The 19,485-nt window shown below is 42.6% G+C and overlaps 1 protein-coding gene and 1 pseudogene across 1 annotated transcript in view; both read right to left on the bottom strand.

Moving 5' to 3' along the window:
* Positions 1 to 19,485, bottom strand: part of Dnah3 (dynein, axonemal, heavy chain 3) — a 173,966-nt gene that overhangs the window by 137,252 nt on the left and 17,229 nt on the right. The window contains exons 10-18 of the mRNA NM_001370806.1: positions 19,194 to 19,373; positions 14,955 to 15,091; positions 13,258 to 13,363; positions 12,894 to 13,072; positions 12,328 to 12,512; positions 11,045 to 11,168; positions 3,179 to 3,332; positions 2,299 to 2,443; positions 596 to 807 (exon numbers count right to left, since the gene is read on the bottom strand). Coding sequence (NP_001357735.1) covers positions 596 to 807; positions 2,299 to 2,443; positions 3,179 to 3,332; positions 11,045 to 11,168; positions 12,328 to 12,512; positions 12,894 to 13,072; positions 13,258 to 13,363; positions 14,955 to 15,091; positions 19,194 to 19,373 — 1,422 coding nt within the window. The remainder of the gene's footprint in view (positions 1 to 595; positions 808 to 2,298; positions 2,444 to 3,178; positions 3,333 to 11,044; positions 11,169 to 12,327; positions 12,513 to 12,893; positions 13,073 to 13,257; positions 13,364 to 14,954; positions 15,092 to 19,193; positions 19,374 to 19,485) is intronic.
* Positions 5,894 to 6,443, bottom strand: Gm17986 (predicted gene, 17986; annotated as a pseudogene).

Consider the following 19,485-nt stretch of genomic DNA (forward strand, 5'->3'; position numbering starts at 1 on the left):
CACTTGTCACCCTCACACTTCATTACTTATAAAAATCCTAACTATTTTTAGGGGGAATATTTATTATTCTAATTTATAGGCTTAAAGAGCTTAAAGAGTGCAACTTCTTTGTGGGTTTTTTTTTTTTTGAGACAAGGCCTTACTCTGTAGCCCAGGTTAACCTGGAATCTACTATGTAGCCTATTTGAGCTTCTCAAATACTGGGATTCTAGGAATATGTTATTAATGCATCCAGTGTGCCAAACTCTTTCTGAACCTAGCCTGCTTAATCAGGAAACTCTGCCAAAGGCAACCTGCACAGGAATCAACTGAACTCATTCTTAAGGTAATTCTTTTTGTGTGAGGAGGACTCAATCAACGATTCTCCATTGTGACTGTAACCACTGTCGATAATATTTACACCCCAGTAGTGGGTGCCCAACAAAAAGCATCAAATTGGTCATGAGATGGGAAGTTTATCTCACTATCCACCTATTTCCTTCCTGAAGGCCAGCTTGCCCAGTACAATCTCCCTGGCCAGATTCTCTTTTCCTGCTTTCCCAGGGATCCCAGCATGGGACAAGCTGGACCACACCGAGAGCGACAAGACAAGAACCTGTTGCCAGTGCCGATCCTTCATCCCGGGGTTGCAGGCGATATTCAGGATGGGAATATGCTGCTTGAACTTCTCAATCTTCAACTTGACATTCTCTGCTAAGCGCTTGGGCGCAGGCACATCGATCAAGGTCTTGGTCAACTTGTAGGTTGTCCTCCACATATTCCCTATCTCCTCTGCGATTTGCTCAGCATTCATTAAGTAGAGGGGGCCTGGAACAAAGGGAAGGAAGTTCAGATTATGATGGAGATGCTTGCCAGCTGCTAATTCTCTGGACTTGAGAACAACGTTAGTTGTACTGAGATGAGCTGAGGTTCTGGGCTTGGCTCTGGATTGGAAGGACGCCTCTGCTTAGCCAGTCAAGCCTTGTCCAGACATCGACACTATTACCTGCCATCCAAGGCAACAATATCCTCCTGGAATGGTGACTGTGGAAAGGTTGTGAGGCAGTATAAACAAAAGGCAAACTTCATGCCTGGCATATGATGGATGCACACTGGGGGGCAGGGGGAAGGCTAGTTGTTTAATTAGTTCTAAATGGTCTTTAAATAGTCACTAAATTAGTTTTAAATGTGATCTCAATAGTGTTAAAAGGAGTTTCAAAGTGTTGTGAAATAATAGTTTGAGAATGGGAGCCCTCTAGAGTTCTAAGAATTTTAATAGAAGTTTGAAATTATTAAACCAACAAACAAAGAAATACTAAAGAATATGGCTCAGTGGGTGAAGTAAAGGCCTGAGTTTGAGCCCTCAGCACCATGTTAAAACAAACAACAAAAAAAGCAAACACAGAAACAAGCTGGGTATGATGGCATGTGCTGAGGTAGGGGAGACAGGTAAATTGTGGAGGCTCTCTTGATAGCCAGTTTAGTCAAGATGGGAAGATCCAGGCTCAGTCATCAGCTTTCCTATCCCCTCTTTGGCCCCTGTCCCTCATGCCCAGAAATTTTAAATAATTGACACTTTAGTTTTTAAAGTACTTCAAAACATTAGTTTCTTTCCGGGGAGGGGGGGGCAGGTAAGGAGTTTTAGCATTTGGCTCTCACATTCAGCCCAGATCTTCCCATGGTACTGTTTGTACTTCCTGTTAGAACATTCTAGATTAGCATTACTACCTTGCATTATGATACAGCTCAATGACTCATAAATATCCCCAAGTCCCCAGGGCTGCCTAGATCAAATGCAACTTAACTAATCCCTTCACATGTCTTAGCAGCTCAGTGTTTTTGTCACTAAAACTTATAAGAAAAAGTAGGTGCTGGCAGACTAAATTGGCACAGAAGCCCCTTCCAGGATGAGGAATGGCCCCTTCCTTCCTTCCTTATGTGTCTATTATGGTCTGTTGATTCTGCCCTCTCCCTAGACTCCAGAGCCTAGAGCAAAGGGTAGATTTTAGATGCCCCCATGGTACTCGGGCTCTTCTTAAAGCAGCACCACAGAGGGACAGTTCTCAGCCTCTCCCCTGCTTCTTGGAATCATCAGTATGACAAAAACTCTGGGTGTAGATCTGATTTAAATCCCTTAATAGGTCTCTTGCTTTTTGGTTCCTTATCTCCCCTTGTTATTATGTCTGAAAATATAGACTATGGTGACTTTTTCTCAAGAGGGTTGGAATCCAAAGAGCAAATCTGGTTTTGGAGATGGCTAGGGAGACCCACATTCCCACCCCCATCCCTGGTGCCCAGCAGGGCCAGCGCGTGGTATACCATTCATCCACTCCTCTGACTTGGTGCTGAACTCATAGGCTGTGACCCACAGCTGCTCGTAGGGGATTTTGTTGATCATCAGGGTTTGAAGAAGAGGGAAGGAGCTCTTCTCCTTCTCCAGCAGCTCTTCCTCCTTGTTGATCAACTGTGAGGAAAAAGAGGAGGTTGTCTTTCGGATAGATGGAAACCTTGGATCCTGGGAACCTCCATGACAAATTCCTCAGCCCCGAGAAAGCCAAGTGGAGGAGGCAGATGTTCATTCAATGGGCAGACGTAGCCTCTGAGAGCCATGGTACCTGAGGTCTAGCTGCTAGAAACTAACAATGCGATGCTTTCTCTGTCATCTTTGTTCCTAAGACCCAGCAGACCTCTATACATGTTCATAATTTCTACATAAAATCTACTTGTTCATATAACTGCTTACAAGTCTTCTTACATTAACTTGCCTCAAGGTTAAGAACTTCAGTGTTTAAAAACAAAATGAAACAACTTGTTAATTGATCTTTGGAGAAAGTAGCTTAGTGGATCCAAGTCTCACCCCCACCCCTACTTTAAGTGGGGCTAAGGGATAACGTAACAAACCCCAAAGGTTTGTCCTAGGCATTGAGACATCTATACAAAGCCCTTGCCCCATCACTCAGCACGTAATGGATACACAACAGGCATAAGCAGTTACCATGCTTTAATGTCTTCAGGTGCTACATGACTTACAAATATCTGTTGAAATATAGACAACATGTGGGGAGAGGTATCTGACCATGCTCAAGAGAGGGAGGGCCAAGCACGTGGTGCTATGTACCTCACAGCTGTCTTATGCATAAACTAAGAACCAAAATGACCAACACTTAGGGTCCCAAGTCCCTATCACGATGTTCCAAACCTCAAATTCTGTCAGCGCCAGATCTAGGTTCTTGGAGAGGTCATGAAGCTTTTCCACATTGTTCTTCATTTCTTCGGTAGTCATCACTTCACGCTTCCTAAACATTTCCAGCTCTTTGCTATAGCCTTCAAGTCTCGACTCAAATTCTGAGCACCTGACAGCAAAGAAAGCCCATCACATCAGACTCTCCCATTTTTTGCTCTTCCCAAGTTATCATCCTGGGATTTTGACACTTCCCTGATTCTGCATCTATCTAAAGACAAGCAAAGAAGAAATAAAAACAAAACACATATGATCCATGGATTGGAGATGGGGTGGTATAAGCCAATTGGTGACTAAACATGCTGAGGAAATTTTCCTGTTCAGATAAATATGTGATCAGATATGTATTTTATGCATTATCTATTCATTGTGCCATTAGATATTTATTATTGAGGCTTGATATATCCCAGAACTAGACATCAGAAAGTTATCTTTGAAGTGTGCTATTAATATCTCTATCCTCTTGGAACATTCATTTTAGTTGGGAGGAGAGCTAAACAATAATGGATTAGTGAGTCGGTGGATGGATAGATGGATGGATGGATGGATGGATGGATGGGTGGGTGGATGGATGGATGGATTGGTAACCCCCTAGATATAAAGACAGATGAATAAATCTATAAAGACACTTCTGATAGTAACAAATGCCCTAAAGAAAACAAATAGAGTGAACAGACTGCCTTGTGTTATCCACTGTAGCTGGAGTGATTGGAGAGGTCTTCCAGATCTGTCTACCCCATCCATATGATCAACAAATCTGATCTCAATTTGTTTCTTCCTTTACTCAGTTTTAGTAGGTGATCTATTGTTTAGTGGCTAGGATCTAGAGCCAGGATTGCTTGCCTCAGAAGTCTAGATATTTAATAGCCTCATGGTCTTTGAGCACGCACATCACTTAAATTCTCTCTACTTCAGTATGCAATGAAGAAAAAGTATGAATTTAATAACTCTAATATAACATCACTCAGTTATTAGCTTCATTTATCACAACCACTCTACGGGTATTTCTTCTCATTGACTAGAATGTAAATCTATACATTTTCTTCATTAATTCCACATGTACCCAGCAGTTTCAGAGTGTTGGGCATGCAGACAACCAATATTCATTGAATGAGCTTATCACCAAGAGCAGCACTAGTGACACCCATAAATTTTGCTCTTAGGTGCTTAATTTTATAATGACAATTTTAAATATTCTTTTAAAGTATTTTAACTTTAAATATTTCTTTTTCCTCATAAGAGTACTTTAAGAGGGTTACTTTTCAAGTGATTCGGCTTATGTTTCATCTCTACTTGCACCATGTGGGAGGCAGACTCTGGTATGACCCCTACATCCTGTCTCATACACTGTATAATTGGCTCCCTCGAGTTTGGGCTAGATGTGGTAATTCACTTCTTATAAAAGGGATGGGTTGTTCAGAAGGAGGTTAGTTTCTGTTTCCTTTGCTTACTCTTTCCGTCTTACTCTGAAGGAAAGCTACTCCCCTGTGAAGAGGCTCATGTGGTGAGGGATAGAGTCAAGGGCCAATGATGTGCTCAAACCTGCTAATAACCATGGAACAAGACCAGAATTAGATGTCAGCCAATGAAACCCTCAGACAAGCGTACAGCCTGGGCTAGTATTCTGACTCCAGCTTCACAGAAAATCTGGTACCAGACACATACAACCAGACATACAGCTGAGTGGCTCTTGGGAGTTCTGACCCAGAGACACTGAGAGATAATTCCTCCTTGAAGATGCTATGTTGTGTTATGTCACAGTAGATATCTAGTATATACAATTATATAATTTCTGCTCCTTATACTTTTTTTCTGAGTCCTGAAACATGGCTAGATATTAATGAATGTCAAAGAATAGACATTTTATATTGTAGGATTTTTGATATGCTATTATGGATGGAAGCCCTGAGAAAGAGTCCCACCTCCCACTGACCTCTGCAAGGCTGATTAACTGAAATTTCAATGATCGTGGAGAGGTTGAGATACTGCAGGTCCCAAAGTCTAATTACAATTTCTCCTGGGCTATCTCTAGCTCTCTTGCTCACCTCTGTGTCTTACCTAATGTCCTTGTGACTAAGCCTTTTGGAATGCATTAGCCTTGCAGACCACTAGCTTCTGGCCACCAAATGCTAAGACTGATGTCAGCATCTGGGCTGGCAACACAGATTTGTCTGCTTTTGCTATAACTCAACTGCCTGATGTTTCTACCAATGTATCTGAAAGGGCCTCAATTTATAACTTTTTTTTTTTTTGGCTTCTGTAAAAACTTCATCAGACTGTTACCAGATGGGAATACAGAGTTTAGGGGTAACCCGAATCTATGCCCAAACATGGGCACTAGTTTTTAGCTCCAGAATAAACTCTTCTTACCCCCTGTGAGGTAGAAGCTGCATTTTCATGTTGACATTAACTATCTGCAGAGAGAGAGAGTGAGAGACACACCCTGCTGGTGAACCAAGATTACTGCTTATTCCATTATCTCCATATTCAGGTTACTCTTCTATTTGAATTATGTACTAGGTCATGTAATTTATATGTAAGAATTGATGTCTGCTTTTCTTTTCTTTTAGCTATCTGAGTAACCACCTTTGAACCACTGATTCCTCCCATCCCCAGTGTGTTATTAGCCAACTCCAAATTAGACAATCCTCTAGCCTGTGGAGGTATGGCTTCCTCCTCTGCTTCATCATCACAGCTCTTGCGCCACATTGGTCCTTCTTGGCATTCTTCACATGGCCTAGGTGGCCACTATTAGGAGGGCAAAGGGAGGTGTCAGCATGCTTCTGGCAGGCCAGACAGATAATGAAGGGTGGGATGTGCATCACCTCTTACTGACTCTGATATGGTGCTGGTAGATGAGCACGCAGGTGTAGTGGATAGCCTTGTCCAGGTACATTTTACAGACCTGGGCCTGAAGCTGATTCTCCAAGAAATCCTCCATCTTCAGGCCTACATATAATTCAGTTTCCCCGTTCAGCACCCCAATGCTTATGGATCACTGCAGAAGGACATTGACCTCAGGAAGATGCCCTGGGTCCTATTAGTCCAGTATCATCAGCTTCTGGAAGGCCTTGTGAGTCTTGGCCAAGGTAAATTTGACCCTCCAGACCTCATGTTTGTTGCATAGCCTATGTTTGCCAATCAGCTTTAGTTTCTGAATGGGATGCAATTTCTCAAAGAGTCTCTGTGGGGTCACAAAGGTTTTATGGCAAAACAAGCATCTCGGTGCCACTGATATTTTTTATTCTAACTGATTTTCATTTACTTTGTATTTTTTTTTCAGTTTTCCTCTATGCATGGTATGCATGTATGTTGGCACACACATGCATGTGTGTGCTCGTGCACGTGAAGCCAAGATTGATGTGAAGAATCATCTTGGATTTCTCTTCTACCTTATTCACCAAAGCTGGGTTTCTTAGTCAAATCCTGAGCTTGACAATATAGCGAATTTGCTCTGAAGAACCCTGATGCTGAAACTAAAGGTGGCTGCCACCTATGCCCATCTGACATTTTATATGGCTTCTGGGGATCCAGATGTCAACGTGTGTGTGTGTGTGTGTGTGTGTGTGTGTGTGTGTGTGTGTGTGTGTGTGTGTAATGAATTGTAGGAGCTTGTGGGCATTAGAGTACAACTTTCAGGAGTTGGCTCTCTTTTTTAACCACATGTTCTAGGGATTGAGCTCAGTCATTGGTTTGCTGTGGCAAATATTCTTATCCACTGAGTCATCTTGCCAGTTCATTTTTCTTTCTATTGCATATGGTTACATATTAGTAGCAAGATGAAATCAACTTTTTTTTTTTTTGGTTTTTTGAGACAGGGTTTCTCTGTGTAGCCCTGGTTGTCCTGGAACTCACTTTGTAGACCAGGCGAGCCTCGAACTCAGAAATCCGCCTGCCTCTGCCTCCCGAATGCTGGGATTTCACGCCACCACGCCCGGCTGTGAAATCAACTTCTGATACCTCACAGGAAGCAGAAGAAGGTAGACAAGCATAGTAAAAAGACATCTTAGAGGTATAATCAGAAAACTCTAAAGTTGTCGCCAAACAACCCCATTTCTCAAAAATAAGTAAATAAATAAATTGAAAGGGAAACACAGGAGTTGAAAGTGTCCAGGAGATTCATAGAATAAAAGAAATTGGAGAGGAACAATGGAGTGCAGTGTTGTAGCCATTCATTATCCAGTTTCTCATTCAAGTAAGTGGAACATAAAAGGAAGACATAGTACACCCTTTCTGGTCCCAGGTTGGGAAATCTTCGATACCTTTCTACTGTGGTTATAAAATGAAATACACACTCATTACTGAGACCTTAAGCATCCATTTCTCTGATTTTATAACTTCTGCTGAACAGCCATCCTCTGAGCAAGTCCTCCGACTGGGGAGCCGTTGCTCAATGCTGTCTATGTCGTACTTAGCTCTTTCCTTTTCCACATCTTCCCTTGGGTATTTCTCATCAAGTATCTTCTGAAATGAGCCTCCTCTGACTTACACCAGGTGCAACCACCATGCTGGTTTCCTGCCCATTTTCTTCATAGAACATCTGCATGTTCCCGCACTGTCACTCACACAAGGGCAGGGACTCTGAGGTGAGCAATGGCAATGGACCACAAAGGGGAAGAAGGGTCACTGGCCTTTGCCACCCCGTCTTTTGCTTGATTGTCTGAGCTGCTTACAAAGACATCCCACTTTTGTTTCTTTTTGTTTGATTTCTCTTCCCAGCCTTTGTTTATTTTTGTTTTTTGGGGTTTTTTTTGTATTTTTTTTTTTTGTAATAAGCTGTTATTTTAGACTCCCGAAGGCATTAAAAGTATCCTAATTGTGAACAAGTCTCACCAAAACCTCCAGCACCCACCACCTGGAAAGCACAGTGCTGTGTCTAAATCCTTGGGGCTTTTTGTAAACCCATTCCCTCAGCCATCTTCCCTTCTTTTCCCAAGATGCCAAAGATTCTTCCACTATACTCCATGGGAGAGTGTAGCTCACACTCATGTGTTGTCCGCCATTTGTATTCAACATTAAATCTACAATGAGCAGGATGGGGGGCAAGGTGGACTGTGCTGTTGTCTACACAGCCACAGCTGCAGCATATCTTTTTACATCTCCGAGTCTCTAAACACTGTATCTGCATAAAAGAGAAAGACCTGAGAAGAGTAGTTATGATTTTTGCTAGTGGACAACAGTACAGACATGGTGACCACATGAAAATATTACCATGATTATCCTTTGTGATTTTGTATAATGGCTTAGCACAATGTAATGTCTGTACTTTGTTGGGGTCCAAGTGAAATAGAGGGATTTAATGGCAGTGATTGGCCACAATTCTGGCACAAAATGAAATTCACTCTGAAGAACAAAGTAAGTAGTCAGGCAGTGGTGGTGCACGCCTTTAATCCCAGCACTTGGGCAGCAGAGGCAGGCGGATCTCCAAGTTTGAGGCCTGTCTGGTCTACAGAGTGAGTTCCAGCATAGTCAGCGTTACACAGAGAAACCCTGTCTTGAAAAAAACAAACAAACAAACAAACAAACAAAGAAACTTAAAAACTTGAACTTAGGACTCCTAACAGGAGTAGATAACAAGTTGGGTTTTAAAAAGTTTTGCTTTGAGTCTACAAAGTCCAACACAGTATGTTTTAAATGCTGACTCTCCAGTTGGTGATACTGTTTTGGGAGTCAGTGGAACCTTTAGAAGTCCAGGTCTAGCTAATGGAAATAGATACTAGAGGTAGCCTTTGAAGATTATGGCGCAGCCCCTGTTCTCTCTGCTTCACTGCCTATCATGACACGAACAGCCTCCATCACACACTTCTGAGCAGCTCTGCCCTACCTTGCCTCCATAATTGACTCAAATCCTCTTAAAGCACATGCTGAAATAAATCTTTATTCTCTTACATTGTTTCTGCCAGATGTGTGGTCGTAATGCAAAAGTAACCAGCACAAACAACAGAAGGTTAAGTAGCTACTCGCACCAAAGGGAAGCGTTATGACCTCTGTGGCCAAGAGGACAAAAAGAACTGGAACTACAGAAGAGCAAGCATTGACATTCAGAGGGATGCTTGTAATGGTGCCCAGAGCCAAACAGGGCAAGGGAGGAAAGAAAGCCCTTTGATCATGTTCCAGCTTCACTAGAACATGAAGGACTCACCATTGCCAGAGCCCAGCCTAGATCCAACAGGCAATAGAACGAGGGGCTACAGACTGGAAGTAATCCTCTAGGAAGAGACTGGACAGCAGCAGGTGGTGGGAGAATGCTTGACATTGAACCCAGAATTGATGTGAATTGGAAAGTAAGGTCTGCTACCTTGAAGAGGGGGCAAGATTGTTTCCATAGAAGATAGACCAGCACATGGCCATTGCTCCCTCCCTTAGGTTTGGTATGGAACAATGGGCAGTCAACATTTCTGAAAGGGAGACCTGAGCTGGGCTGCCTCGTGGAGCCTCTGTTGTTAGCGTGCAGCACAAGCTGATGAGTCCAACAGAGAGTCCCTGCCCAGACTCCTCCTATACTGCAAGTAGCACTATTGCTCCCCACCCAAGGCTGGTCCCCGCACATGTACTGCCTCCCATCACACCTCATTCTTACAGTGATAATCTTATTTTATTAAGGACAGGGTCTCTTTATGTGGCCCTGATTGTCCTGGGACTCACTGTGTAGAGCAGGCTGGCCTCTGACTCACAAACACCCTGCCAGCTTCTGCCTTCTGAGTGCTGGGATTCATAGCCAGCCACCATGCCTGGTTATTACCGATTACGGTAATAACAGAACACCCGCAATGTTTTGGAGATTAGAAAGCATTTCTCAACCAACAGAAGTCCCTGTTAAAGGGGGAGGAAGCATGTAGTTTTGGAATGCTCACACTGTGCACATAATTAGCATATCTCACCTCATCCCTTCAGCATGGTGAGGTAGACGCGGGTCTACCCTGCCTTCCAGATGACAGATGCGAAGCTCAAGGAAATGACAAAACATCATGGATTCTTCACCTGACTATCAAAAACTGGCTTTGCTTTCTGCTTAGCCTTAACTGTGCAGGCCTGGCAGGTGCTGCATATGTCTGCATGGGGGGGCTGGGGTGGGGCATATACTGAAATTCCTTGTGTTTTTCCATAAAATTCCTATTTTTCTGAAAAATCCAAACTTCATTGAAACATAAACCTATGAGCTTAAAAAGAAAACAGTCTGCCCAGCAGGCTAAGTTTTAGGATCTGAAAGATGGTATCTAGAGTTAGATAAGAACAAAGCTTTAGGTAGAAAAGTATTCTTAATCTTCTGTGTTTCTTTGTCGCTGGGTTAAAACATTAATTTGATAGCCAGATACACACTCATGTCTTGAACGGAGGACAGTGCATAGTAAAAGTCCATTGTGAGTGCCTATGTCACAGAATGAAGAGAGACACATTTTACAGCTGCATTAGCACTGAAAAGGAGCAGCTGCAGAACAGACAGTGACTCACCCCTCCCCCCCCCCCCCACACACACACACCATGCCTTCATTCTCCCTGTCCTGAGAGCTCACAGCACCAGGTCTCCAGGGCAAGGCTGACACTTCTGCTCTCATTCCCGCGGAGGTAGTTATTATAAGCTACTGTTTTGTCTTTCTCTCTGTGTACCATTCTTGCTATTCAAACCAGGGAGGAGGGGCTTATTACAGTGAAGCAGTTGAGGGAGAGCAGTCCTGATTTCCTTCTCTACCAAACTCCTCGAGCATTGCCCACACACCTCTGTGGGGAGCTCTAGAAAGAACCAGAAATCTTCAGAGTGTGTGTGGTTTTTTTTTTTAGAAAACCTGGCCTCATTCCCAAAGTAACCCCGGGCTCTCCCTGTACCTTTTAATGAGGTCCATCTCTGCCTGATCCCTCTTGCTCATGAGCAGATTTCGGCTACTTTCAAAGACATCTTCTATCTGGTCAGGCCAGAGGAACAGGTTGCTGTTCAGTTTGATATCTTCATCTGAAAAACATAGAGTCTGTTGCAAGGTGCTGTTCAGGGTGTGGGCAATCAATTCAGCAGATAAAGGGTCATCAGAAGTCCCACTTCTGTGGGTTGGCAGTAAATGAATGGGTTCCTATGGGTGAGTGAAAGCCAGTGTTCACTGGGCACTTACTAGAGACCATGCTAGCACGCAGACAACATTATTATTCTTATTTTCACAGATGGGAAACAAAACAGTGAGTTTACATGGCCATAGTTGCACTGCTTGATGACAGACTCAACACCAAGCCCAACCAATCCTTATGCCTCTGCTCTAACCACTCTGCCTGGTTGGCTTCTGAGAACAGTTATAAACATAGGATGGAGTTCCTCTTCTCTACCTCTTAGCACCTCACCGTGTCTGCAAGAATGGCAGTGACAGTTTCAATGCTATACATACACCACGTCCATCATAGCTCTGGTTAATGGTGTCCTTGACTTAGGAGGTAGAGATCCACTGAGAGTCTAACCTGTCCCCATGTAGATGATGGCACAGCGTCTGAATGTATGAGTGACTGCTTAGGCAATCACTTTGCATTCCCTGTCACTGTCAGTGCTCCATAACACAATACAGGTTGGACCATGTAGTTCATAACTGTTTTCAGCTAGAAATGACTTCTGAAGAACAGGACTTTTTCCCTTGTAATTTAGTCCTTATTTTAAAACTCCAACTTGATCCAAGAAAGCCTTTAAGGGGTTTAAAGGGCCTTGGACTTTTGTTTTCCTTCTAAAGTATACAAAACAGGTTCTGGCCATCCACAGGTAGACCATATTAAAATTATAGACAAAGGAAATGACCGGTTTATCAAAAGACTCTGCATTTGTTACTAACTATTCATGGACATCAGGCATTAGATACCAACATAGGGGACTAAAGACTACAGGTCAAGCTTCTAGATGCATATTCCTTTTGCTCAACAAGGTTACTTTCAGGTGATTCAAATTCTTGTGTATAAGAGTATAAATTAGTACATCTAAGATGTGGGCATTTGGAAATCAGCTTTCCTAATACTAGGTAGTGGGATTGCTATGAACCTACTTTCTCCCAAATTTTTATTCTTAAAATATAAATACAGCACATTTTCATATTTATAGAGAAACACAAGCATGCACGAGCACGCGTATGGCACAGACTCACTGGGCAAGTCTGCATAATCCATCAGGAACTCAAGCCGTTCACTTGCATCTCTGAGTTGCCTCCTGAGCTTGAACACAGTGACATCACTGGATTTCTTTAAATATTCGATGAGTGCTACTAGCTCCGCGGTATTGGCAGGGATCTCACTGACTTTGTCAGCAATGGTGCTGTACTGATTGCAAATGCTACAGAGAAAAAAAAATGGTCATGACCACCATCATCACCATTGCCATTGCTGTCACCATCATCACCACCACTATGACCACCATCACCTCCATCACAATCACTATCGCTACCACCACCACTACCCTCACCACCACCACCACTACCGTCATCATAATGTGCATATCTAGTTTACACCAGTGTGGAGGTCCGTGGTTGATGTGAGAAATCATCCTCCATTGCCTCTCTGCCTTCCCAAGCTGAAAATACAGGTGGCGCACCACACCCAGATGGCACGTAGGTGAGTTCCGGGGATCCAAACTCTAGTCCTCACACTTGCGTGGCAAGAGCCTTAACCACTAAGCCATATGCACAGCCCAATATTTTTCCTAGAATTTTTATACCTGGTATTGGTTTCCCGGTTTACATCCACTTGATACAGAATCAAATTGTCTTTAAGATTTTGGGCTCGCTCACAGAGGTCATAATTTAGGAACACGGCATCAAGACAGAACATGGCCAAAGGCACGGTGATGTGCATGGATGCAATTTCATTTTTCCTCTTTTTTATGCTATTGATGCTCTATAGAAAGAAGCACATTCATAATTTAATCACTATTTGAGCTAGACTCCTTGCCCAGAGCCTCTTCCCCTTGATCAATTCTAGTCCCACACTAAGCTTGGTGCTTGTAGCAAAACACTGGTTTCTCAACAAACTGACTGTAGCACATGAGACCAGGGTGTGACACTCTAAGTGGCATCTCTTACCGTCACAAAGTCCTCAATTTCATGTTTTTCTTTCAGGAATTCACTGATGCCCTTCTCTGCCATGTTGTCCAGCAAGTCATCATATTTCTTGTATACATTTAAGTATCTTTTGTGTTGAAGAACACAGCACAAAGCACATAAACACAGGTCAGGGAATTAGATGAGTGAGGGAGGAACTAACATAGGTAATAGTACTTAAAACATGAAGTCAAATCAAGAAAGAACAATAAAATGAAAATATAATTAGAAATTCAGGATTTTAGCTTCTAATCCCAATCTTGCGACTTCCTTTCTGCACAAATTTAGAGAAGATACTTAGCTGTTTTTTTTTGAAACCCAGCATTGCGTTTTTATTTTAAGTGGCTATAATAAACCATATTTTATAACGTTATAATAAACCCTAACTATAATAAGATATGTAGAACAATTAATGCTATGCTGACTTATAGTAAATGTAAAGTAAGCATCCGCACTCAGATTTCCTTCTAACCCCCAAATTCTATGCCTAGTTTTCAGATGAAATTTGGAATTAGGTAACTTAGGGCATATGGAATTAGATTCATCTGTTTTCAGATCGTGCAGGAATGGTTGGGTAATCTTCTCCCAACTGGATGATACATCTAGGATGGTTTGACTTAAAATAAGTTTGGGTTAACATAAAGATGGTACCAAGGATGCAGAATGGCTTGGTGGAGCCCTGAGGTACACTTCTAAGTGTCAAGCAATCCCACAGACACCCTGGGACTAAAGAGGAGCCATAGCACTGCTGTCAGTGTAGAAACAAGTGGATGTGTGAGACCCATCAGCAGGGAATAAAATACACCAAGGCAGGGTTCCAAACCTGAGACTGGTTTCTACATAGATAAAGCAATGTTCTCAATTGAAGGGATTTTGCCCCACATCTGGAAACACTTTCAGTTGTCACAGTAGGGCAGTTCCTCTTGGCATATCATGGTGCAGCTGGGTATTCTGCTACACATCCCAGCATATACAGGATGGTCTCAGCTCCCCACAACAGAAAGTTCTTCCCTCAGAATTGTTAACTAAACACATTTGCATCAGATTCATTTGGTGGCAAACTGAGTGGTCACTGGTTTAGGATGATCTCGTCATGTGACTTTCAAACTTAAGATGCGTTTAGAGGGAAATATTTTATGTGGAAAGCTGCCCTACACTGATGTGAGCCTATTGGTTGAGACCGTCCATGGGTTTCTCTCTTTTTGCTGGTGCACACCTGCAATCCTGTTATTTGGGAGGCTGAGGCAGGAGGATCATGGTTTGGGGACCTGGATGAGGTACATAGTGAGAACCTGACTCTAAAACAAACAAAACCTGAAATACAATTGCAAGTTTCACGGGAGAATTAAAAGTTGGTTGTCCCAGATCTTACATGATATTATTTTTCTAAATTCCAGAAATATCCAATGACCCTGTGGATATGGATTTTTTTAAGGACCAGCAGGATCTGCACCTGAACTTGAGTCCTGTCTTTCCTATTTATTTCAACTTAGCAGTGGGAAAGTTACACTTTCCTGTCTGTAAAATGAGGATGAAGTCAGACAGTCATACAGTGTGGGTAAGGACTGGCCAGTGTTCTTATCTATGTGTTTCAGTGTGTGTGGGGACAGGGACTGTTTGATGACGACTAGAAGCTTTATAGCCAACTCAGTTCTAAAGAGAGAGCAAAACCAACTTACTTGTAAGGTCCAACTTGATTTTTCTTAAATACCTCTAAAGTCTGATCCAAAAAATCTGAAACAAGGCTTTCTTCAGGGTTAACAGTTCCAAGAATCATGTTGTAGCCTTTCAAATCTGGGAAGAGTATAGATTCCACCTGAAGAACAGAAGTCATTCTTAGGTGCGGACTCACACAAATATAAGAAGCCAAAGGCTTCCAACACAGGCTCTTGCCTGTGGACTCGATTCAGGGGTGTGACTATTTGTAGTTTTGCTTTCTTTCCTCTTGACTACTGGTGGAACTGCCCTGCTATCCGTCTACCTCTCCATCTTCCTTCTCCCCTTCCACTTTCCCACTCTCTCTTGTCCCTTCAGCTTCTGTTCCTTTCCCATCTCATGCTCTTAGAGAATTCTTCTGGGCTCCCAAAGGAGGTGGGTTTCTGTGTTTAATTGTTCACCATTTGATCTGTTTGGTACTCATCACTCTTGAAATTAAATGACGATTCAATAAGCTATTCTAGGTGACCCTGAAAGTATAAATACTATAATGGAATAATTTATGTGTAAATGCTTATCTGTGTTCATTTGTGTGTGTATGTGTGTGTGTGTGTGTGTGTGTGTGTGTGTGCAGGTACATGTTGAAGCCAGAGGTCAACCTTGGGTGTTATTCCTCAGGAGCCATCTACCTCATTTTTTGGCACAAGGTTCCTTACTGGGACCTGGCTGTCTATTAGGCTAAGAATGGCTGGCTAGCAAACCCAAGGGGACTTCTTGTTTTTGCAACCCAACTGCAGCCCTTCGATTATAAGCATGTGTCATCATGCCTAACTTTTTACACAGGTTCTGGGCATCTAACATAGGTCCTTATACTTAGGTAACAAAAACTTTACCAATTACATTATTTCCCCAACAACCTAACTGACTGGCTTTATTTGACATGCGCATTGTTGTATTCTCAGGCCTAGCAAGAGCCTTGTACTTAGTAAGTGCTCAATGAATAGCATGCAGAAAATGAATAGTCTAATGGTACTGCCCCCCCCCCACTACTTCCTTCTCTCCTAATCAGAACTGAGGACTGGGTTCAAAATCTGATTTCATCACTAACAGAGCTGCATGCCAAGGCCATCACTGCTCACTGAACCTCTCACCTGTATGAAACAGAGAGGTGCTGGGTTATACTCTTAGCTTAGGAAAAAAACAAGAACAAATAAAAGAGCAATGCCTCCATCTTGCTGGTGTATGCCTGCATTTGTCTAGATGTGCACACGTGTGTGTACCAGGTATGGGTATATGTTCACAGAGGTGTTTTCCTTGTTCACTACCACAATATTAAGTGTTTTCCTTGATCACTCTCAACTTTATTTTTTGAGACAGGGTTGCTTGTTTGTTTGTTTGTTTTGTAGCCCTGGCTGGCCTAGAATTCACCTGCTTCTGTGCTGGGAACACAGGCATGTGCCACTCACTACACAACCTGAGACAGGGCTATTTTTTGAATCAGGGTCTCTCACTGAACTCATCTATTGGGTAAGTTAACTAACCACAGAGTTTTGGAGAACCACCTGTCTGCACATTCCCATCACACTTTTATTTGTGGGGTACTTTATAATTTCCCCCCAAGCACAAACTCTCCAACTCTTTAATGGTATATGCATGTGTGTCCCCAAGAGTACTTTCATGTGCATGGCTCCTACAGGCTGTAGAGTCCCTTCCAGAGACTCACTACCATATCACAGGACCTTGTCTGCTTTGATAATGTTTAGCGACTGGACTCAGCAAAGATCTTCAGACTGCTCTCCAAGATTCTATGCCTTATACATTACATATCTGCCTTTTAGGAGAGAGAGCAGCAGCTTAGAAAGGGTGGAAATGAGTGCATGTGCATGAGGAACTGAGGGTGGGTAGATTATATTTCATTGTATACATATACAGAATCCTCAAAGAGTGAAAAGTTAGAATATAAAGGTAATATGGCGCCATGGGGAAGAGACCCATTGCAGTTCTATGTGCTACATTTTGCCTCTCATTTCATTCAACTTTGATTTCTGCATCTCCTTCACCCCTTTCACTTGAGTCTGGATTATATCAGCCTTGTCTTCCTGGTTTGTACTGCTCAGGCCCATGGCCCACACTATTTATTTTGGTTTCCTTCAGTAACTCTTTCTCACTGATACACTTTCCTTTTTACAGCTCAAATGCTATTATTTATGGTTTAAATTATTACTGGGGTCTGGGGATGGCTCAGTGAGTAAAGTGCTTGCCACATAAGTTCAAGGACCTGAGTTTGGATCCCCGGGACCCATGTATATGCTGGGCACAATGAGGTGTCTGTGATTCTGGTACTGGGACGGCAGGCAGGAAGAGCTCACAGGCCAGCCTGCCTAGCTGAACTGAAAAGCTTCAGGTTCAAGTCAGAGATTCTGTCCCCAAAATAATGTCCAGATAGATTAAGAAGACATTTGACCTTTGTTCTCCACAGACATGCATGCACACACATGTATCACATGTATGTGTATTTATGTAGATAGGTACACACACCCACATAAACAAATACATACAACACACACACACAGCTGAATTTCAGCTTGAAACTTTTTCAACTTATTGTAATCCCTGATGGGGTAAGGCATAGGAGATATCCATTCATTTGCTGCTAGTTTTACATGTATATCATAGACATTCAACCCTACAGACTATAGTATAAATTTTTGCGATTAAGTCCAAAGCAAAAAGCCTGAGGTTTGGGGAGGAAGGTGGTACTGCAGACATTAGAAGAGAACCCAGTGCCTGTGGTTTCTTTCCATAGTTTAGTAACAACACTATTTGTATGTATGTAGGGCTGGCTTTCCAACCTGATAGAAACTGTGACCTCTGAGTCCATCATATTGGCATTATAATGCACTCAGTCCAGTACCAGTTCCTGCCAGGCTGTTTGCAGTGCTGCTGGAAGCCCAGAAGCTGACTTTCCAGCTCCAGCTCCAGCTCCAGCTGCTTGTAAACACTGCCAGTCAACAGCAGAGACACAGACTCAAGGGGTATGTACTTCATGTGTCCCCAGCCCCACACATATCCATTCAAGTTACAGTCTTCTCTTTCATTTCCTTCGCAGGGATGTTGATTGTAAGACAGGTGTCCACTCCTTCCCCTTCTACACACTCATTTCCATGTTCAGCCAAGCTTGGCTGATATCAAAACTCCAAGCACAGGGGTTGCTGGAGAAATTAGAATCTTCATGTCACAGCCTTCTCCATAAGCCTAAACTCTGTGTATGTCTGTGTTTGCATGTGTGCATGTGTGCATATGTGTGTGTGTGTGTGTGTGTGTGTGTGTGTGTGTGTGTGTGACTCCTTTCCCACTTCACCTAACTCCTTTTCATTTCTGCATGCCTGTATGTGTGAGGGTGTGGATGAAATCATGTGTGCTCCTCTATTGTTCTCCATCTTACTTTTTAAAACAGGGTCTTTCACTGAATCTAGAGCTCACTAATTCTGCTAGTCGAGCTGGCAGCAAGGCTCAGTCCTAACTCCACCTATCTATCCAGTGCCAGGACTGTAGGCACATGGCACTGAGCCTGGCTTTAACACGGCTGCTAATGATTGCTTTTAGGTCCTTAGCTTCAAGTGTGTGTGTGAGAGAGAGAGACAGACAGACAGACAGAGACAGAGACAGAGAGACAGAGACAGAGAAATAGAGACAGAGACAGAAACAGAGATCTCCTAGGTTCCTTTCCTATGTGGAACTAGACATGGGTCCTCTTGTCATACCAACCACCCAAAGGGAAATAGGAAAACGTTAGGTCATGTAGGCAAAGTTTACTTGTAATTTCACTCTGGAAAGGAAGCTCAAAATAAAGAGCTTGAGCCAGGAAAGGAAGGGGTTTCTTCTCTTTCTAGAACTCTACAGTGGCAAACAAACCCATGGATGCCGTGGAACCTCAAAACACAATGAAATATCTATTTTTGCTTAAATCTTTGGCAAAATTCATGCCAGCTCATCTTCAATGAATTTTTTAACCCATGTAGGATGCCTTGGAAATTGTCTGTCCCCTTTTGGGTGACATACAAAGGCAGAAATTTAGGAGGGATGTAGGAAAGACCTGTATTGACCTTCTTCAGAATAAGAAGGTGCATTGAGGATGAATCCCAAAGATAAACTGCCTAACAGAATAGCACATGGACCATGATGTTGCAACCAGCCACTTGATTATTTAGTAACAAATTCAAATATAAAAATATAAATGAATGATTAGGCAAAAACTATACCTTGGGGATCCCATCAGAATTCTTAATAATTTCCAAGAAGGAATTCTTTATTAATTGCCAGCAGTCATCAAAAGTTGGGTTGAAGACAATAATGGGATCTCTCACTTCAAGTTTAATCATTATTAGCTGAGGTATGAAGAAGTCCATCTCTTGGTAAGGCTCCTTAAAATCATTTCCATCCTTTAGAAGATACAAGATATATCAGGTTGTGCTATCCATTCATAGTGTTATCCTAGCACTGAGAAAGTACGTTAGCATGCTTAAAATTGAGTCTTCCCTGTTGGGAGCTTAT

This window comes from Mus musculus, chromosome 7 (assembly GCF_000001635.26).
Source record: "Mus musculus strain C57BL/6J chromosome 7, GRCm38.p6 C57BL/6J".
Classification (NCBI taxonomy): Eukaryota; Metazoa; Chordata; class Mammalia; order Rodentia; family Muridae; genus Mus; species Mus musculus.